The sequence below is a fragment of the Molossus molossus genome, unplaced genomic scaffold, assembly GCF_014108415.1.
Source record: "Molossus molossus isolate mMolMol1 unplaced genomic scaffold, mMolMol1.p scaffold_m16_p_11, whole genome shotgun sequence".
Taxonomy (NCBI): Eukaryota; Metazoa; Chordata; class Mammalia; order Chiroptera; family Molossidae; genus Molossus; species Molossus molossus.
Genome location: NW_023425346.1, coordinates 49538312 through 49559676, shown reverse-complemented (window position 1 = coordinate 49559676; position 21365 = coordinate 49538312). Strand labels below are relative to the sequence as shown.

At 40.4% G+C, this 21365-nt stretch overlaps 1 protein-coding gene across 1 annotated transcript in view; it reads right to left on the bottom strand.

Annotated features, from left to right (window-relative positions):
- CERS6 (ceramide synthase 6) overlaps window positions 1-21365 on the bottom strand; it is a 271292-nt gene that overhangs the window by 25223 nt on the left and 224704 nt on the right. The window contains exons 7-8 of the mRNA XM_036253461.1: window positions 19186-19314; window positions 16362-16468 (exon numbers count right to left, since the gene is read on the bottom strand). Of these exons, the coding sequence (XP_036109354.1) occupies window positions 16362-16468; window positions 19186-19314 (236 nt within the window). The remainder of the gene's footprint in view (window positions 1-16361; window positions 16469-19185; window positions 19315-21365) is intronic.

Genomic DNA, 21365 nt, shown 5'->3' with positions numbered 1-21365 from the left:
TGTCTTAAACTAGTTCTGCTGAAGGTTTTAATGTCTACGTCGATTTATTTTCAGAAGGCAATAGGAAAAAAAAAAGATCTCACAGAATTTTAATATACCTCTACCTCCCCATTTAAAAAAGTCCTTCTCCACTTAGTTTTTGAGAATAAGCAGGTTGAAAAGTGCCTACATTATTATGACACAATGCCCGCCTTCAGTTTATAGTTCAGCTCAAGTCATCAACTAAGGTGCTCCAAGTTTCTTCTGTGTTCCACAGAAAGTAACTCCACGCTTACAAAGACAGTCTGCTCATCTGTGTGGTCAGCGATGTGGGTGGGAGCGGGGCAGGTCTGTGACCCTAGTCCATATTCCAGTCAATCCCCTGGTACCACGCTGAGCAAGTGTGTAGGGGTCAACACACTTACCATGTTCTATGATATATATGGGGTAATAGTGAGCCATCAGTGGAAAATCAATTTATTTAATCTTCCTCTACCCCCTCTTCTTTCCTTCTGAACTATGTCAGCTTAGAAAAATGATTTCCAAATGCTGTTGGTCTCTCTAGCATTCTGCACTCAGAAACCATTTCAGTCCAAGGATTACACTTGTAGAGGCCTGCATGAAGCAGTCAGATTAAAAATGTTTTCACAGACAATCTAAACGAAAAAAACAGATTGGGGATGTCACCCCCACCCTGGACACATCTCAGAAGCAAACTGTTTCTGTATAAGGAAGCAGAAATAACTAAGGTGGGTACAGTAATTCATAGGCCAAATCTATGTACCTCAATTGAATTCGTTATTGACTTCATATACATTTTTGGGAGGTGGTGGAGAGGAAATGGGGAAGAAGTTTGCTATAAGCATTACATCTTAAGTCATTAACACTGAGAACAGAGCTAAGTAGTCCAATATTGACTAAATAATCAAAGTGCTGTACTGTTCAGCTGAGGAAGGGTGAGACCTAAGATCACTCTTGTTGACCTAAAGAACACATCCTTGGTAGAGAACTGGTCTGTTTGTGTCCAGTGAAAGTGTTTAAATGCTTTGATTTGTGGTTGACTGATTTTTAATTTTTTTTTTAATTCACAGGCTTAATTTTTAGTTTTTAAAAGATGGTTCCACTTTCTGCTTAAAGAGCTGAAATTCTCCAGTGGCATTTGCCAGGATACTGACTATGTATAAGTGGGAGAATTTATTTTTATCAACAATAAATGTCTTGCACTGTGAAAATAGCAGCTTGACTCCCACATTCATTTAGCAGCAGGAGGCATGAAATGGATTGACCCTGTCAAATTATTCCTGAAATGTATTGCAGATGCATACGGTTAGATCACTAAATATAAACCTAACTGCTTCTTCCTTTTGTTTTTGTCTCACTGCTAAGCAACTTTCAAAAGCAAACTGTTTATATAGGATGAGTTCTTTCTCATCACTGTTCTTCAGAACAAAATTAAGTTGAAAGCAAAAGCAAAGTATGTTCCCCAAATACAATCTGGTGAACCCTGTTGACTACTGGAATTTTTAACTGATCGACTGCCAAATGCTGCCATTTTGATGTGTGTGGGTCTCTGTTTCTGAAAGATTCATTCATTTAGATGGTTCGGTATTAGCTTCCTATTTACAGTGGCATGAATTACACCAAGGAGGTGCGCTGCTGAGGGATCCCTTCAAGAGAGAACTCACCAGCTCTGAGCTGTGAGGGTTCAGTTAGCAGGTAGGCTCCAGAGACAGTGCCTTCAGAACCTGCCAGTGTTCCAGCTGAGGCAGCTCCCAGCCAGGACTGGACATGCCAGAGTAATGGGGCCGGGCCTGCTCCAGTGAGCAACCATTGCTCTGGAGTTCTCTCTTGGGCTGGCCAACATGGTCAGAGCTACATCGCTATCTAAAGCTCCACTCCTGCTTCTTTCCCTTTTCCTACCAAACCTCTGGCACTCCTAACTCCATCTGAACATGTGCTTCTCGGGGCACTGACTGCTACACATCCTTTAGATGTGGCTACCAACATGGGAAGAGTCAAATGGTCTATGCTGAGCCAACAGCCAGTAAGTCAAACACTTCCTGGGGACCTTGTCCATTGATACTAACAACTCAGTTCATAGATTGTGTTGTGATTGCCCAAACTGGTATATCTGCTCTGCATGGGCAGTAGCAAAATCCCTCTGTTGTCCCTGGGGTCCCAAACCAGTAACCACCACCATCTCCTGGAACCCTTAGGGTTAATAAAAGTACACGGCTAGTGAGAATCTCAAAAGAGGATTAAGCTTTATTCTCTGTCAGGCAATGTAGAAATTGGTTAGGGAAAAAAAAAAAAAAGACGTTCATCTGAACAGAGGATGGCTGCTTGGAAAGATATTAACTGCTACTTCTCCATGAGATGTGGGGAGTAAGCTGATGAAAGGAAAAGCACCAATATGAAAGTGAATCAATGTAAACTCGCTAATTTGAACCAATGGTTGTTTTTAAATTATGTGTGTCAGAGGTCCTGCCTCCACAAACAGGCAAAGTATGCATCTCTTGCATCTGGGTGAAAGTATGTCTCCACTCCAAGCACCTCTCTGCCTGCTGAGGAAGGCACAGAATCTGTTAAACCCCTCCGATAGGAGAACGGAAGAACCCTAGTCTCCTTCTGTGATAAAGAACGTGAAAACACAAAGTAAACTCAGGAAGAAAAATAAAAACCATGAAGCAAATATACAACTTCTAAATACCGATTCCTTCCTTTAACCTGGCTCATCCTGAGAACCGCGGAACTTCCTCCGCAGGGTGAATCCCATGGCCAGGCACGTCAGCAGAGACCCTGAGCACAGAACACAGCTCTCTACCTGCCCGGCTGCAGGCTGGCCACTAACCCCGCAACAATCCCTTCCTGCTCGAGCCCACTCATTTGCTTTCTTCATTCTATTCTCAGGCTGTACTGACCGGATTTAGAAAGTCAGAGAAACACTATACCCACTTTAAGTTCTGAGTATAGGAGGTCATCCCATTCACAGAAACACTGCCACCAAGAAAGAGTCATTGAAAGTGAATTTAAGACTATACTTTTAGGGATCATTTCTATAGTTTGTTAAAGTGAATTCACACAGCCTGGCCAGTGTGGCTCAATGGTTGAGTATCAACCGTTGAACCAAGAGGTCACTGGTTCGATTCCCGGTCAGGGCACATGCCCAGGCTGTGGGCCCAATCCCCATTGTGGGGCATGCATGAGGCCACCAATCCATGTTCTCACTCATAGATGTTTTATCTCTCTCTCCCTCTTCCTTTCTTTCTTTCTCCAAAATCAATAAAGAAAAAATAAAATTTAAAATAAAGTGAATCCACTTAAAATAAAATATAATTTCATAGATAACAGTGAGTAAAAGGGTCAATAAAGCCTTTTGAGAATTAAGATAAAATTAATAAAAATTAATTTATTTTATCATCCATGTAATCCAAATTAGGTTATAACTGCAACCATGTTCTAATTTTTAGAATAAACTTAAATCATATATTGCTTGGGAGGGTTATATAACTGTCCTCAAAACTGAGTGGTATGGTATACAACTTTTTTCTTTAAATATGTTTTTATCGATTTTTTAGAGAGAGAGGGAGAGAGAGATAGAAACATCAATGTGTGAGAGAAACATCAATTGGTTGCCTCCTGCACGACCCCTACTGGGGATCAAGCCCACAACCCGGACATGTGCCCTGACGGGGAGTTGAACCAGGACCTCTCAGTCCACAGGACAATGCTCAACCACTGAGCCACACCAGCTGGCAGTATATGACTTTTTTTTAAAAGAAGATGCAAGACCATTTGAGGGTTTCAACGTTTTTCCAAGAGTCCCTCATAATTCCTTGAACTTCACATGTTTATTTTTTGAAGTACTTGTCATGCCACCATCCTTGTTGATTTTTCCATTTCTCAGCTGTTAAGGGGTCTAGCAATTCCTTACTTGGCAATGGCTTTGGTGTGTTTTAAGCAGAGCTCCAGCATCACTTTCATCGACCTCATAAAGTCTTGCATATCCTGCACCATGTAGCTGACTTGTGTTGCACTGACATTCTCTTTCGTCTCACTAGACTGCTGAGAAAGGCACCGATGGCCTGAGAGGAATTCCTGAGAGGGCGTTCATCCTTACACGGCTAATTCGTTAACATGTGCTTTCTTGGAGCGATGGACTGTTCTTCCTTCTATAACCCCTCATCGCTGGAAGCCACTTAATGAAATCCCAGGTAGCCAGAGCCTTTGGTACTTAACTTCAATTGCTCCTTGAATCTGTTGTACATACTTTCAGACCTAGTATATTAAACTGGAACACATTTACCATTAGGAATCTGAAGCCTAGAGACACTGAGCCATCCCAAAGTCAGGTGCAGAGCCAAGGCAAAGGCCACAGTTCGCCTAGTTCATGGCTTTATTGTTCAGACTACACTGCTATACTGATTCCCTCTGTGGAATGAATTACAGTAGAGAACACTAGTAAAGAAAACAGAAGACATATTTCTATTCTTGACCATAATGAAAACTCATGGTGGCCCTGGGCAAGTCCTTTAGCTTTTCTGGGTTTCAGGTTTCTCTGAGGTCTTGTACAACCAGAAATAGTTATGGTTATTGATTTGGGACCTCAAGGATACCAGGAGAATTTTTGCTACTACCCATTCAGAGGGCAGACATACCAATTTAGGCTATCACAACACAATACATAAACTGAATTATTGCTATTAAATGGAAGTGATTTCAGTTCACTGACCATTGGCTCCAAGGGCAATGAGGTCCCGACAGCTCTCTTCTCATTACCCAGAATCCCTCACCCAAATCCAATGCAATTCCCGCATCTTGTCAGGTATGACTGAGGCTTTCTTGTTAAGAAAACTATAGACCATCAGATAATATCTTTCTATCACATGCATACTCCCTGCACTCCAGTCTTTCATTCTCTTTTCTCCTTTGCCTCATACTTCAGAAGGACAAGTTTCCTCCTTTCAGAGGGTCATCATCTTTCCACCTGGCTGTTAATCCTCTGGGGCCCTTCCTGCTTGCTCAGTTCTTTCCTTTTTCTCCTTCTTCCTTTTCATCATCACCAGTACTAGCCGTCTCTTCTTTTACACAGACTCAAGGAACCACGGCGCCTGAGAAGTCATCTTACTGGAACCAACCCCGGATGCCTGCCTCTCCTCCTGCCCGTCTCTGAAGGCGGGGCTCACTTTTCTAACTCACTAACCTACAAGCACTCTTTCCCCTCTGTTTCTAAAAGAAAGCACAGGTGCCCGGTATCCTATAAAAATTTTTATTCAATACTGCAACCAAACTAATGATCATCTTACTTCTTTCCTTCTATACACTGCAAACTTTTTAAACAAGTCATCTATGTCCAATATCTCTTCCTGCCCACACTCACCCCCCTGCCCCCAGAATCCCTTGCAGGGATACTCTACAAACATTTCTCATTGGTTAAAATATATAAACATGACTTTTTTTCTCATAGGTTCAAAGAGAAGACCTGAGAAACTTTTCCTGAGGACAAACTACATTAGTCACGAGACAAGATGACTATCACACGTGTTTGTTTCCATCCCGGTTCTTGGGTGAGGTCACTATCACCCGCACCTGCCCTTTCTCTATCCCCATGTGTCCATTTAGCTTAGAGCTGTTTTCATAATCATCAAAGGCTTTTGTTACTGCTGGAAGAATTCAATATCAACGTACTTAGTCTCCCTCCTGTGCTGGAGCTGAGCTATTTATACCTTAGAGAAAAATAACTTTATATATTGCTATTCAACTATTAAATATTCACTTGGTTAAATGACAACTCCAGTAACTAACATACCTTACTGTCAAACATTTTTTCTTTCTTCTCCGAAAAGACAGTGCATCATTTTATTTATTTATTTTTTTATTTATTTTTTTTATCCTCACCGGAGGACATTTTTCCATTTTTTGTTCAGGTAGAGTGGGAGGGAGAGAGAGGAACAGAGAGAGAGAGAGAGAAACATCGATGTGAAAGGAACACATCGAGTGGCTGCCACCCGCACAACCGACCAGGGCCGGGGACAAACCGCAACCGAGGTACGTGCCCCTAGCGGGAACCGAACCCGGGTCTCTCAGGACCGCAGGCCGACGCTCTAACCGCTGAGCCAAACCGGCCAGGGCAACACTGCATCATTTTTATTGCCAAGAATTTTTCAGATGCAGAAACAGCAAGGAGCAGCAAATCGTCACTGTACACCAAGACAGGGACACGGTGTTTGTTTGAAGAAGAAAAACGACCCTCTCTTTCCTCTTTGCTTAGGGGGAAATAGTCTGGATGTCTTCTGAAATCGACTGGCTATTTTTCAAGGTGCTAAAGACACTGTCCCGGGAAGCAAATCCTGAGCATGGAGAGAAATGATGGTGTGCATGTTGGTGGCCCATCTGCAGTGTCAAGACTCTCCAGGTATGAAAAGTGTCAGCAAAATACAGTTTTCATAAAGCTGTTAGGTTTTCACGTAAATGCAAGGGAATTGCCTTATCTGAAATCTGAAAGCCATTAAGGTCAACTTATGCAGAAAATACATCATTCAGTTTAATTCTTTTTGCAGCAGGCAGCAATCAATAGTCTGGGCACTTTTTAATTGCTAACAAACCCCATGAACTCATGGAAGCATCTGCTATGGTATCTACTTGATGTTGATAAGAGTAGGCAAAAGTTTCACTAATGGTATATATAAATAAAATATACAAATATCAATAATATATATTTACTTAAGATGGAGACATTTATATCTATAAATATGTTTATATATGATATATATTTATGTATGATAAATATATAGTTATTTAGATACAGGTAAACAAGATAGATGTTTATATATGGTAAATATATATAAAACACACATATAAAATATCTATCCATCTGTCATATAGCTATCATACACACACACACACACACACACATAATAAAACACCACTTTATTTCGCCTCTTTTAAGAAAAATAGGCCAGAAGATAAAAATAAACAATGATCCTAGTTGTGTATGCAGTTATTTTCAGAATAAGGCAAGCTTTCGTCACCTTCTGCAAATCTTTGAAGAATGGGTAGAAATCAAGCTTATAAAGAACAGTCACAAGGTCATAAGCCAGTGTATCGGGTGTGGGCCCCACATCCAGTCCCCTGCACTAGCTGTAAGAGACAACATTTTGGGCAAATTACGGTCGGGGAATTGGAATATGTGACTTAAGAGAGGAGGGAATTTAAACAAGCATGACTCTGGCATTCAGAACATTTCTCCCCGGTTTGGGGACGAGACGATAAAAAGGACGATATTCTTTGGCACTGAAACCAGTGAACCTACTCCCTGCCCGGGAGGCCGCCTTGATGAAAGAGCATTCTGAATGAAGACCTAGAATAAGCCATGGAGAGCTGTGAGGGGAATCAGCAAGCTTTCAGTGTACCAGGTTCCGGGATTGAAAGAGACAAGGAGACTTGGTCCCAGCCCTGTTGCAACTCACTCCTGAGGGGAGAAGGTGACAAGGAAATGCACACTTGTCAAACCATAGCACAAGAACAGCGCTTCAGGAAAACACGACGTGATTGCGACTGCGAGGGGGAGACTCAAAGCTAGAATTGCATTTCTGAATGGGGTGAGGGGGGCACAACTGGAAACAAATGCAATCACGTGGCCCGGGAAAGGAAAGAAGGTCAGGCTCCATGAATAATTCCCTCCTGAGAGAGAGACATCAAGCTGTTTCTTCTGTGCTTCATCTCAGCAGCTTTAACCTATTTTGTGAAGCACCTGACTTATTTCTGGAAGAAATTGCAGACTTGATATGTAGGAAAGGGTTCTGACCCTTCCAAAGGAAGCACTGACTTTGCAAATCGTGTTCCCAACACAATGTAGTGTTCTGAGAAGGGGGGGTCATTGAAGAGACCCGCACACCAGGAGACATCTCCTCCGTGTCTCACAGAAGCTCCCGAATCGACCGAATGGGACATGTTCACATGGGACTTGAATTAATCAACTTAAAATATTCATTGCTTTACCAAGGTCTTTGCCCTTCAGTAGCAGACAAGAGATAAAACATTCTTATGTATGTCCATGGGAGAAGAACAAAAACAATGGCTGAACTAGAATCTTGATCAATGGAAGTACCCTGGTTAACATCATGACCAGAAAATGTTCCTTATTTTGCTTTGTTTGTTTATTATTAGTCAAAAAGCGTAATAAAAAGTCACTGAAAAAATATTCTACTTTTATTTGATGGTTTGCAATCCTGTGCTGCTTCAAGGTAACATCCTTACCACCACCCGTGACTGCGGAGCACAGCAGGTGAGCAGAAGCCTGGGCTGGAACACAGGTGACCCAGGGCACTCCCTGGAGGCTCTCTGGGGAAATAATCCCAAATATTTCCTTATTTGATTAGCATAGCAGCCCAGTGGGCATTAAGATTATGGTTCATAGACTAGCCCATTTCATAAAACACACTTCACTATATTTACACTTCCATTAAAAAGGCAATCTAAAAATGTTACCTAATTAAAATAGTACTTCTTTATCTCTCAGAATTGAAACACATCTGGAATTGTTTCGGTCTGGCCATTTCTGTATGCCACTAAAACATGAAGTGTATTCAGACCCATTTCTTCAAACAAGTTTTTTTTTTTTTTTTTTTATCCTCACCCGAGGATATTTTTCCATTTTTTGTACAGATAGAATGGGAGGGAGAGAGAGGAAGGGAGAGAGAATGAGAAACATCGACGTGAAGGGACACATCGAGTGGCTGCCACCCGCACGACCAACCAGGGCCGGGGACAAACTGCAACCGAAGTACGTGCCCTTAGCGGGAACTGAACCCGGGTGTCTCCGGACCGCAGGCCGACGCTCTAACCGCTGAGCCAAACTGGCCAGGGCCAAACAAGTTTTGATAAATATTTCAATGAATGCTTCAAAAGCCATTTCTTCATAGCCCCTAAATATATAACTCAAAGGTCACAATACCATGTATTAGCAACCAACAAATCAGATTACATATTTATTTTTCTGACAGGTCTACTTAAAGCACAAGTTGGGATTGTATGGGCTGCAAAGTTGTGAAAGACACCAGTGTCCGTGAAAATTAAGTGTAGGGTTATATGCTGTCCATTTAAAACAGGAGTTAAGACAGCTAAATTGGGTTGGTGCAAGCGGCTCTGGGAGATGCAGTTTGCTACAAAGCTGACCCTGGACACCCAACCTGACCCTGATGTGAGCCAGGTGAGAAGTCCCAATGGTGGCTGGGACAACTGTCCAGGGCCCTCAGACATCATTATAAACGACTATGTTGGAATGGTGTTCTCTTGCTCCCTGTTTTGGGTCATCCCATGGATGGAGGGAAAACGCTCTATTCTTTTTCTTTTTACTTCTCCTTCTCTTGGGCAGGTGCTCCTTCCCACGCTGGCTGGGACCCCTCAGCACCTCCTCTCTTTGCGCTAATCTGGAGCCACCTGCCGTAAGGGCTCACCACACCCTGACCAGCCTCTGAGTCACAATCTGCATTTTCAGCACACCCACTTGTTTTGTGATTTTCTTTATATATATATATATCTGCCTCCAGTACTTCCAATTCTTTGACATTTAGCATTTTAAATTAGGCATTTCTGCTTTATTATCTTCTGAGGACAAAGGCAGTTTTTATGAAACTGCACAATTCTGTTTCTGTGAATTCTGTCTGAGCACGTTGATTCAGTGACTGGAATGCTCTCGCTTTTGAAACTACTGAGTCACTGTCATCTTTGTCTTCTTTGACTACACATGTGGGCTGCAGAGTCTCCGTCGTGACAGTACCCAAGTGCATGGGAAATTCTGAAATTTCATTCATGCAATTAACAAATATTTTTTAATGCCGTGCTGTGTGTTCCTGGGCTCAAAACCTAATCAACATCTATGTCCCTAACACCCACACTGTGCCAGACACACAGCGGGCTCATGGTGAAGTGCACTGAAGAGATCTATAAAGAAGTGGCTCCCCCGGCCAGTGTGGCTCAGGGGTTGAGCATCTACCCACGCACCAAGAGGTTGCTGGTCACATTCCTGGTCAGGGCACATGCCCAGGTTGTGGGCCCCATCCCCAGTGGGGCATGTGCAGGAGGCGGCCAGTTGATGTTCTCTCTCATCGATGTTTCTATGTCTCTCTCCCTCTCACTTTCTTTCTCTCTAAAATCAATAAAGGAAAAAAAAAAAAAAGAAGTGGATCCTTGCCTATGTGTTTGCTCTCTTGTTCTTAAGACATGAAAGGTTAAATGATAATACATGATAAGCTCTATCCCCACAAGGAACAGGGTGACTCCAGGGATGCTGGTGATGCTGTGGTTCTGTCTCCTTGGCTCTACTGCCATCCCAGAGGTGACAGTGAGAGGTATGGATGAAGTTCTGAGAATAAAAGGACACATCCAGGGCGGCCTCCACCTACAGTGCCATAGAGCCCTGCACACTGGGATTCTGCGAAGAGGGTTCTGGGATGGCTCAGGTACTGGTCCAGACGGGGATGTAGGCAATGGGAAGGCAGAAGCTGGGCCCAGGCTGAGCTCAAGACTGTTGAGAGGGGGCTTCGTATGGACAGAGAGGCAAGGTGACAGGAGAAACCCAGGGGCCACAGTTGGGGGGGCGGGGAGAGTGCTGGAAGAGAGGACCAACCGGGTACACAACTGCACTTTATAAAGTGTAAGCAAATGGAAAAGAGCTGGCCTGGGTTTTTCATCTGTTGTAGTATTTTCCATAAAGCATCACTTTCAAATAAATGAGGCCCTTGATCAAATATACAATTTTCCAATCTCTCACCTTGGCATTAGATTTTATTACAATACTCAGATAATTTTAAAACAGAGGAAATTGTCACACTGAAGTTTTTCCATAGATGGTATATAAACATTTTATAATACTTTGAGAAAACAGGCTTTTAATCTTTTTCTCTTTGCCCAGCAGAGGATTCTCTGCAGTGACTGGGAGGAAGGGAAAGATTACTCAAGACATTAATTCTGTGTGGCAGGCGTTACTACATATCACATTTTTTTGTTGACTCAAGTCACAAGTAGAACAAGCTCCCTTGAGAGCATGTCTGCCCCCTGGCAGCCCTACATGCGATACTGAGAACAGCTGTGTGCTTTCTGCCTCCGGTAGACCACACTTCTAGAAAACAGTCAAAGGCTGCATACGTGACTACCTCTCTCCATTGCCTACTCATCAGACTAATATTTAATGGCCTAGCTCAGGAGTTGACAAACTCCTACAGAGACCCAGCTGGTAAACAGTTTAGGGTTAGCAGGCCATATATTCTGTCCTAACTCCTCAAACTATTGCAGCAGAAAGCAGCCAAAGACAATACGTAACAGATGGGCAAGACTGTGTTCCAAAGAAACGTTATTTTTAAAAACAGGCAATGGGCTGATTTGTCCTATAGGCCATAGTTTATTGACTCTTGGTCTAGCCCTTCAATTTTGAAATTTTAATAAAATTATTATGTTCACATGAAGAGATAAATATCTCAATAGACATTATTTTCACTCAATTCTATCCCACCTTAAAAAGGTACTTACTGATAGTAATATATGTATTATCACTGCCAAACTGTTATTATTGACAAATACTTAACAGCCAAAGATTTCAGGTTCATATTGTATCTTTAAAGTATATTTAACACAAACCAGCACCAAGAATAATTTCAGAGAAAATCTACCAAGGGATTCCAGAGAACAAAAAACCAACCAATCAAATAAAAAAACCAGCTTCTCCAAATTTGTGAACTCTGAGAGTAATCTTAGCAGATATTCAGAAAAGCATGTAATAGCCACACTACCATATGCCTCTGGATGAATTTCCAATCTCATTATGAAAAATGGTAAGAATGGTCTAGAAGCCTCTGCAATGTTTTTTTCTTTATAATTGCAGAAACCTCCAGTAAGTACAAATCAGCAAATAATTCCCCTATTTTGTAGGAGAGAGAACAGAAACATCCTGAGAAGTCCCGTGCATCTGCCTGAATAGCCACTGACCATCTCAGGCACGTATCTGACTAACTGTCCTGTAGCCTGGGGGATGGCATTTGGTGGGACATGAATGGGAATGCGGAAAGTCATCACCAGCCCATGGGAAGAGGCTCTGGCAACAGTGGTATGCCGACTGCTGGCTGGGTAATGGCTTCTGAGTCTGTGACCTACAGCGAAGAACTAGCCTGACGTATACTTGCATTTTAAAAAATGCTGTGAGCCCTGGCCGGTTTGGCTCAGCGGTTAGAGCGTCGGCCTGCGGTACAGAGAAAAAATGCTGTGAGACTCTGCGAGTAGCACTGGTTGTTTGTGGTGGCTGAGGACAGGGGTGGCCGCCTAGGATCTGAGGGAAGGCGACAACCCTGTGCATGCTCATTGTGTACTGCGAACAGAATGATTAAAGCAAGATTTTTTGATTCACTGAAGAGAGAATTTAAAATTTTATTTCAAAATACCTATGGTTATGGTTCATTAATCTATACTAATTGGAAGTTATAAACTGTAAAAAAAAAAAAAGGTTTAGACCACATGACCACAATGGGAATTTCCATCTTTAAGAATTTATTTTTAAAGTGCTTAATATTTATAAAGTGCTTTACAGTTATAGATCACTGCTATAGACTATATTTCATTTGATCCTTAACATTTCCTGGTAAGGTAGGTGGAACAACTGCTATTATTGTTATTTTTCTGATGAGGACATGGGTGCAGAGAAGTTGGACACCTGGTCTTCAGACACACAGTGAGGGGAGAAGCGTGGCCCAGAGCAAGCCATCTTTCCTTTGACTGCACCACGCTCCTTCCCTTTCAAGAGCTTTGTGGACTTGCCCTTTTTGTTACCAGATCCTAATGTCCGGTCGAGAGATGATGATGCTTATAATACAGCGTCGTGGCTGGGGCAGAATAAGGAAAAGCTTTTTTAAATGACTCCTTTTTATGTAACAACTACCAAACATATATTTTATCAACAGCTTTTTATGGCCCGCTTCTTAAAGAAGATAATGTTTATTATGTTGCAAGAAGAACAAGTGGAACTTAGTAAGTACTTGCTGAATTGAATGGATGGCAGGAGACCAGAGTCCAGAGAAACCAGGTAAATCACTGACTAAATGAATCGGTTTTCTCTGTTTAATAAGGGAGAGACCGCACTTATTCACTTCACAATGATTTAAGGAGCTCAACTAAGAAAACAGATGAGAGACCACCTAGAATAAAAAGTACCTAATTCACTCAACAAGTATTATTGTGTAGCCACTGGGAGCAAGGCATTGTAAGAGATGCTGGAATGAGACTGAGCACAATCTATGCCCATTGAAGACACAGCTTCATAAAATACGGAAAATTGTTAGGAACTTTAGGGCTTACACATAGATAGAGTTGATGACAGCCACATGCAAATTGAGGAAAATGGTAACAGTTTGCAGTGATGGATAGGCCTACTGTCAAAGAGGATCAGATCACTGACCACCCAACTACAATGCAAAGGCTAACTTATGCAGACCTTTGAATAGCTGCAGTAACGTGAAACACATACCCAATTTTGAAGACTCAGTACATAATAAAAGAATACAATTATCTTAATTTTTTTTAAGTATCTTAATTTTTAATCTGGATTACATGTTAAAATGATACTGCTTTGGATATAGTGAGTTAAAGAAAACAAATGGGTGTCACATTTTTATTTTTTTAATGTGGCTACCAGAACATTTAAAATGACAATGAAGTCTGAATTGTATTTCTATGGGATAGTGCTGTTCTAGAAGGGTATACTGTAACCAAAAGAGGGGTCTGGGCAGTGCATGGTTCTGAAAAGGCTACTCACATACATGCTGTCTTTGTGAGGCAAGACACAGATGGACCGAAGACGCAGCAGAGCATGAACCAAGTGCTATTAAACCCTCAAACTACAGACGTTCAGATGGCTCACCTGAGAACACAAATACAGTCAGGAAAAACATGGAAGGTATAGCTGGTGATTCCAAGGTGACTGGATTAAAAACTAAAAGAAGTAGGTAGCACAGAGAATAGTGTTGTTTCTTCTTCCAGGAGAAGCACGCATATTGAAGGAGAAATACGTGTATGAAATTGCCTGTTAGAACTGAAGTCCAACTGCCTCCAGCACCTTCCTCCCAGCAGCCAGTGACTGTCACAGACATACTCTATCTACGCTTGCTTAGCTGACAGAACTCTGTAATACACCTGAACCAAACGATTTAATACTGACAATCCACTTGTATTATTTATCTCCAGTAAATGGCCACAATAAACTAGTCATCTCTAGGCCCCCGAAATTATAAACCAGAATAGTGAAGGGACCTGGAGGGATTCTGCTCCAGTGCTCCAAGGAAAGCCCTATTGTCTAACTGAATGTCAGCTCCCATGCCAGCGCGGGTTACAGAGTAAGTGCCCAGTACATTCACTCAGTACATTAGAAAGGGTAGTATCCTGGGAGGTTAACAGTCCACACCTACGCAACGTGGAAAAGGCGGAGACCGGGATTTTTAGACCGGCAGGCTCAGTGTTGCAGATGCATCATCAAACACAGGAGGGTGAGTACCGAGAAATAAAGCGCCAGGAGCCAACAGAGGTCTCCTAAAACCCAGTCATGCCAGATGGTCCCCATCTTCCTTTTTCACCTTGCCTCTTCATGTGAAGAGGATGTCTTAAACACGTCTTCTAAAATCAAGAGTAAGTCTTGACTTTCATGAGACCTTTGACCTTTCATAAGTCTTTTATTATACCTCAGAAATGTGGAGAAACGGCAGGCATGGTGACAGCAGTTTTCAGACTTTAACAAATAGAAAAATCGTAAAGAAGGGCTGGTGGTTGGGAAACAGAGGTCAGCCTAAAGACATTCCTTAGGAGTGTATCAGGAGTTCATCTGAGGCAACTTTTGTCTTCAGTGAGCTGGGGGACACATGAAAGGCAGACATGCAAGTAGCATAAAGGTGGAAAGAATAAATACAGCACTGGATGTAGTTCAGAAGACCCTAATGTTAGGAGTTATAGGAATAGCATATTTGAAAACAGCATGATAAAATCTAACGGGAATGAATTAGTTTGTATAAGGAAGCATACAAATAACTCATAATTAGAAACAAAAATATATAAAAATGAAGTAAACTGAGGATGAGGAAGACCTGGTCTGGAGGCAGCTCAGGTGTGGACCAGGTCCTCACTAGTACAGGGAAAGCGCTTCTCAAAGCTGGAAGGGCCGTTCTAATACAGCCTGTTTAGTTCTCTCGCATCTGCACCAGCCAGTCCCCACTTGGGGCATCAAGACAAGAGGAATTCTGAGAAACAAAGGAGAACAACAAGCTGGAATGATCGAAGGGACTGAAGATGCCTTCCAGTAAAGAGAAAGCTTATAGAGGGTCTACTAGAGGTCTTCACATTTTTAAGAGTTTTCAGCAAGAAGTGGTAGGGTATACTTGTTTTCCAAAAGGCTCGTTTTTAAGGAGGGTAGTGCTCACAGATCTCTTTGACACTCGGATAAATCATGGGCCCTCCCCACCCAAGAAAAAAAAATTGCACACAAATACATGTTTTTCATACAATTTCAAGGGGTTTTAAACCAGAGTAAGAACCTCTAGCTTAGAAGTCAGAAGAACCCAGGTTTCTGTTTCATAAAAAAGACTATTTCTCCCTTGACTTCTAAAGCAATGCTTCTGATCAGGAAAATTGATAAAGATTCCTACCCCGGGAAGTGGGAGTGCGAGAAGAACGTGGAGCCAGTCACCCAGAGTCCCTCCCAATTCCAAGATGCCCTAATCCGCAAGGAACTCTCCACTCATTCCACAGTATTAATGGAAGCATATAAAACACTGTTTGTTGTTGTCATTCATGTTACAATTTTGAATACTAACAATACCAGTACACTCTAGTAACTGAAACAGGTTTCAACACCACGTTTCCTTTATTAATTCCAACTTGCGCAGCTGAGGTTTTGAATCATATTCTAGACTGGATCCAAAAATGGCAGACAGCTTTCTGCGGCTTCAGAACCTACATAACCACATCCTTCTCTCGCTAACCTGCGGGGAACATCAGCAAAGAGTGCAGCCCTCTCCTGGAAGAGGAAATCAAGCTGTTCCTTGAGTTTTCTCCCTCACTTTTTCCCCTCAAAATAATATCATTTATTAATTAAAAAATTTTTTTCAATTATAGTTGACATACAATATTACATTAGTTTCTGATGTAGAACATAGTGATTAGACATTTATGTAACTTACAAAGTGATCACCCCAATAAGACTAATACTCAGGGGACACCATAGATAGTTATTACAATGTTACTCTGTCACTTCCTTTAAACAAAGTATTTGGAGTAAATTCAAAAGGAAAATGACTCACGAAGGCTATTTGGAAGGGTGGCTCTATCAGAAAGAAGACTGACATACTTACCAGAGAGGAAATATACCCAGTCGTGTGGTGATAAAAACCATGGCGAACATAACAAACAGGAGATCACAAATTTTCTGAAACTTGGCATAATTGGCCATTTTGGCAGCCTATGAAAGGGAGAAATATGACATATTAATTTAGTTAAATTGATAAATAAAAAGCTTCTTTCAATATGCATGAGTCTTCTCTAAGTTATAACTTACCAGATGCGTAAAACTGCCTGCTACTTTGAAATGTCATGCATCACGCATCAGTGTTTGTAAATTACCCATAAGTCAAGTGAAATGCAGCATTAGCCACAAGTAGAACTACTGACTGTCACAGATTTAATAAAATATTCAGCAACCTGAAAAATTCAATTATATGGTTGATTTCAGAAAAATAGGAAAATAAGAAAATTCTTGCATTATGGATGATATTAGCAAGCCAAACATACCAGAATAGGAATTTGGTATAACAGATCAAAATAGAAAGTGTTATGTAATCCTTTAAACTTTTAATGAGTTCCAAACACTGAGACCACAAAATTTATACAGAATATATGAAGCCTTTCTGTATTTTATCCCCTTTCTACTTAAAATTTTAGGTTTTCTTTAACAGGCATGAGGAATATTCTGGGGAGACAGTTTCTTGGCTTATTCTCAAAAAATTTAGAAATGGAGAATGTGTCAAGATCATGTCTTTTCAATGAATCCATTTAGGTATAATTTTCAACGTTACATTAGTGGGTCATCTTCTAGATGAAAGCCACTAATGTTGAAAAGTGTCTGTAAGAAGTACTCTAATATTTATGGTAGTGATTTAAGTAACTACTTTTTCTATCATAAATTAGTCTAGGAAATAAATCACATCTGTCTCTCTACCATCTACTACTTATGGATGATTTTAAGTAAAAACAGGTGACACTGAAAACATAATTTTGCTTGATCATTCTTTTTGCATTTTCACCAAAAATTCATAAGCACCACCCCCCTCCCAGGGTTATAAATTGAAGATGTTTTCTGAATTCATCACACTATTTTCTACTTTTTGAAAAGTTAAATTAGCTGGGTCAAACTTGAAAAGATTGTTGACAGTATCCACAGAAGCTATCATTTAATAGCTTTAAGTAAAACACCAAGCTATCAGAGAACTATATTCCTAAGGAGAACTATCAATTATCTGAGTGGAAGCTTTTAATTTCATGAATATTTTGGGTATGAGACCACAAATTATATTGAAGAAAAGCATCTTCTGCCTCCTTCTCGCTAGGTAGTCATGTAGTTGTTCTTTTGTATTCATTCACCAGTATTCAATAAAAAGACATTAAGCATCAATTTTCTGGACACATCTAAGCCATAGACCCCACTTCAAAGAATTGACAGTTAACATATCTCATTATTTGGATGGACTCGAGCAATATTTTATAATAGCAAAGAGGATCCAGGTGATGAAGAACATTGGCTTTTAAGCCACATGGCTGGGATTTCCGGATGATTTTTCTTTTCTGGATTAAAGTAGTACATGGCGATTCAACCAACACTTTCTGAATCGTGGCTCTGCCAAGCGTCACGCCAGCCATTTTCACAGTGATCAAGCTGGCAGATCGTCCAGGACTGATTTCAAAACTGTAGACTGCTGTATAAATTTCTACTTTTAAGCATGCTTAGGATTTAACCAAATGGTAACTGATTTCCAGGGGACTGCCCTTATACTAACTATACATCTCCTTTAAAAAATATGTGGACTAGAGCCTAGCTTGAAGCACTTAAAAATCTTAGTGCCAAACTATCATCTGACATATCCTAGCCCATTAGGATGACTTTTCTGTTTCATAGACTTATAGGAACCAAGTTTTTTAATAAAGTGTGATATCTACTTCAAACCTTTACTAACTGCCTTTATAGTAGATTCAATTTTATGGTGTGGGAAATTTCTGCTTATATTGCAGTAACAGATCAGTAATTGAGGGCACCTTTATTCTCTATTCTCAATGACAGTAAATGCTTCAAAGGGGCAGAACTGTGGGTCAACAGGAATGAAAAATCAGAATACAGATTCTAAGACCCACTTCTACATGGAATTTGTACTCTGGTAAGTTTATTTTTGACCAGTTACATAAATGTCTTCATATAAAGTGAAGAAACTTTTATTTAATTATATAACACTACTGAGTGTGTAATTAAGAGCAAACAGTACACCAAAATTTTGCTGCGGATTTTATCCTTTCATATATGCTAGAAGCATTTTTCTTTTCTTGCTACTTTAATAATTCTAAGTGATAATGGTTTAGAAAGTTAATCAAAGTGAAACCAATATATCCTCACAGACTTTTTTACACTTCTATGCATGGAAAACAATTTTTATGTATAATTTGCTATGTGTATACACTTTTCACTGTAAAAAATTAGGATAATACATATACTGGCAATAAAAACTATGACCACCAATTGATTTCATCAGGATGTACAAATCCCATTAATAACTAAACTGAATTATGTACACTTTGTGGATAAATCAGTATGTAACTTATAACACCAGAAATAAAACTTATACAAGTAATAATTTTCCTAATGTAAAACATTCACTTAAGTGTGGAATAATAAAGGTGTTCACTATTCTATTGATAAAGAATGCTGACATGATGAACATTTTTTATACAAAAAGTTACACACTAATTTTAAGTCTCACTTTTACCAATTTCACCTACAAAGAAATACTCTGCAGTTTCAAAGTTGTCATATACTATTGTCCCCAGCACCATCTAGCATAACATAGAAGTGATAATCTTCAGGACTTTTAGAATTCTCGATTTTGTACTCTAAAGGATGAAAAAAGCTTTTACCTCCAGGAGAGCATCCGCTGAATCGTGAAGACAGAGAACGAGGGTCCCTACTCGGGCCATGTTGTTGACATATGAAAAGGTAATCAAGAAAATAGACACCAGGTGATGTAGGAACATAATGCCAAAGTCCTTGGGGAAGAAAAAACAGTCACTTTAGGGCTTAGTGGTATCACAAAATTCTCATTGATCTAGTCAACCATCCAGCCAATCCTTTCTGGGGCTCTTCAAGGGCCTAACACTGGGAATACTAAAACGTGTGAGATACAATTCCTAGCCTCTGTGAGTTCATCCTATCGCTGGAGAGACACATAGGAAACCGTTGATCGTGGAGAATGGAGTAAACGCCAGGACTAAGGCCAGATCATAAAGAATGTTTTGTATCAACTCAAGGAATTTGAATCTATGGGAGAAATTACCACAGGATGTTAAGCAAAGAAAGATACTCCTTGGATTAGTACTTTAGGAAAATCTGTTGGTTAGCAGTGCAGGTCCAACTGGACCACTTCTCTGACTACTTCTGCATCTTTCTCCTGGAATACACTCGGTGGGATAGTAAAACAAGAATTGTAACATATTGGCTTTTCTGATGGATCCTATACAAACAAGCTCTGGATTTTAACCACAGTCATTAAAAAAATTTAGCAAAAATAATGGAATATTGGCTATCCTCATTTTGGTAAACATCAAGGGAGCTACTTCTTGGCCCATGTGAAAAGATTATCTTTCTCAGATACTGATTTATCTCTTGACCCTCTGGACGTGGTTTCTTGTGATACGGAATTTCTGTTGCTTAGAAATATAGTCTCTCTCAAAGAAGGTAAAGGGGGAATAAATGGTGATGGAAGGAGACTTGATTTGGGATGGTGAACATACAATACAATATACAGATGATATATTATAGAACTGTACACCTGAAACCTATATAATCTGATTGGTCACTCCAATAAATTCAATTAAAAATAATTTTACTGGTATCTTTACTCTTATTTATTTTATCTTTTCCCAGAGTAAACTTGAACTTCTCAGGGATTCAAATGCCAGCACCGGCTCTAATGGTGATCTACCCAAAGCCTTAGAGAAAGAGGACCATTCATGTTGAGACAAAAAAAAAAAGCCAAAATGAAAGTTTATTATGAAACTGAGAGAGACCAAGAAAGAGAGCAAGTGTGATATCAGTAGTGGTTGATATCATACAGTTTGGAGTTTGAAAGGTCAACTTCAACGATTTTTAAATGGTTTTAAAACATTTAAACAATGGTCTTTTTTAGATCCTGAAAATAAGTGATAATGCACAAGATAAAATATTGCTCCTACTAAGTCCTTTGGCCATTTATTTCATCATATAGTTCCCATATTGAAAGCATTTCCAATTGTTTGATTTTAATTTATATACCATGAATCTATGGATATTTTTAGTGTTTAAATTCCCATGATACAGAACTCTTAAAAATGTCTCTCTATGTTTTATAACATCGAGCTTTAAATGAAAATGATGAAATAAAATTAAATGCGTATGTTTAAAAAAAAGCCACAGTGTTTAAATGGCTCTGTATACACTTTGGTGAACATGTCCAGAGGTTACTTTTTCTACATTAGAAAGTGCCAAACTTTTATTGATAACCATACATATTGATGTATTACTAGTACTGTAAGCCCACTAAGCTCTCCCTTAAGGTCGTTGATAGGGTCTGTGACTTTAAGCAAAACAACCTATAACAAAACCAATTCTACCACAGGCTAATTGATATAAACAAAAGTTAAGTTCCTAGAGCATCTCACTGTTATAATGAAACAAGTGAACAAACGGCATTATTCAAAGGCCTCTTGTATTACTTTCCTAAACCAGGTCAGATAACTGTTTAAATGAAGTGCAACTATTTCTCTTCTTTTCAGTGGCCTTGGCCATGCTGCACTGCCGGCGAATACCACTGCTGGAAGACGCATGCCTCTCGCAGCAGATGATTCTCTCTCCCCGCAGTAGAACCGCAGAACCCAGTCTGCAAACTGCTGCGGCCTGAGCAGCTACCACTCCGCTCCTTCCTCCAGAACCACATTCACAGCCAGCTCTCAGCTCGCTGGCAGAGAGAAGTGACGGCCACGCTCCGCGTGTAATTAGTGATGATGTATATACTCAGTTGACTAGTCTTCCAGACTTCTCCTGATTTTCTGTTTGGACAGTA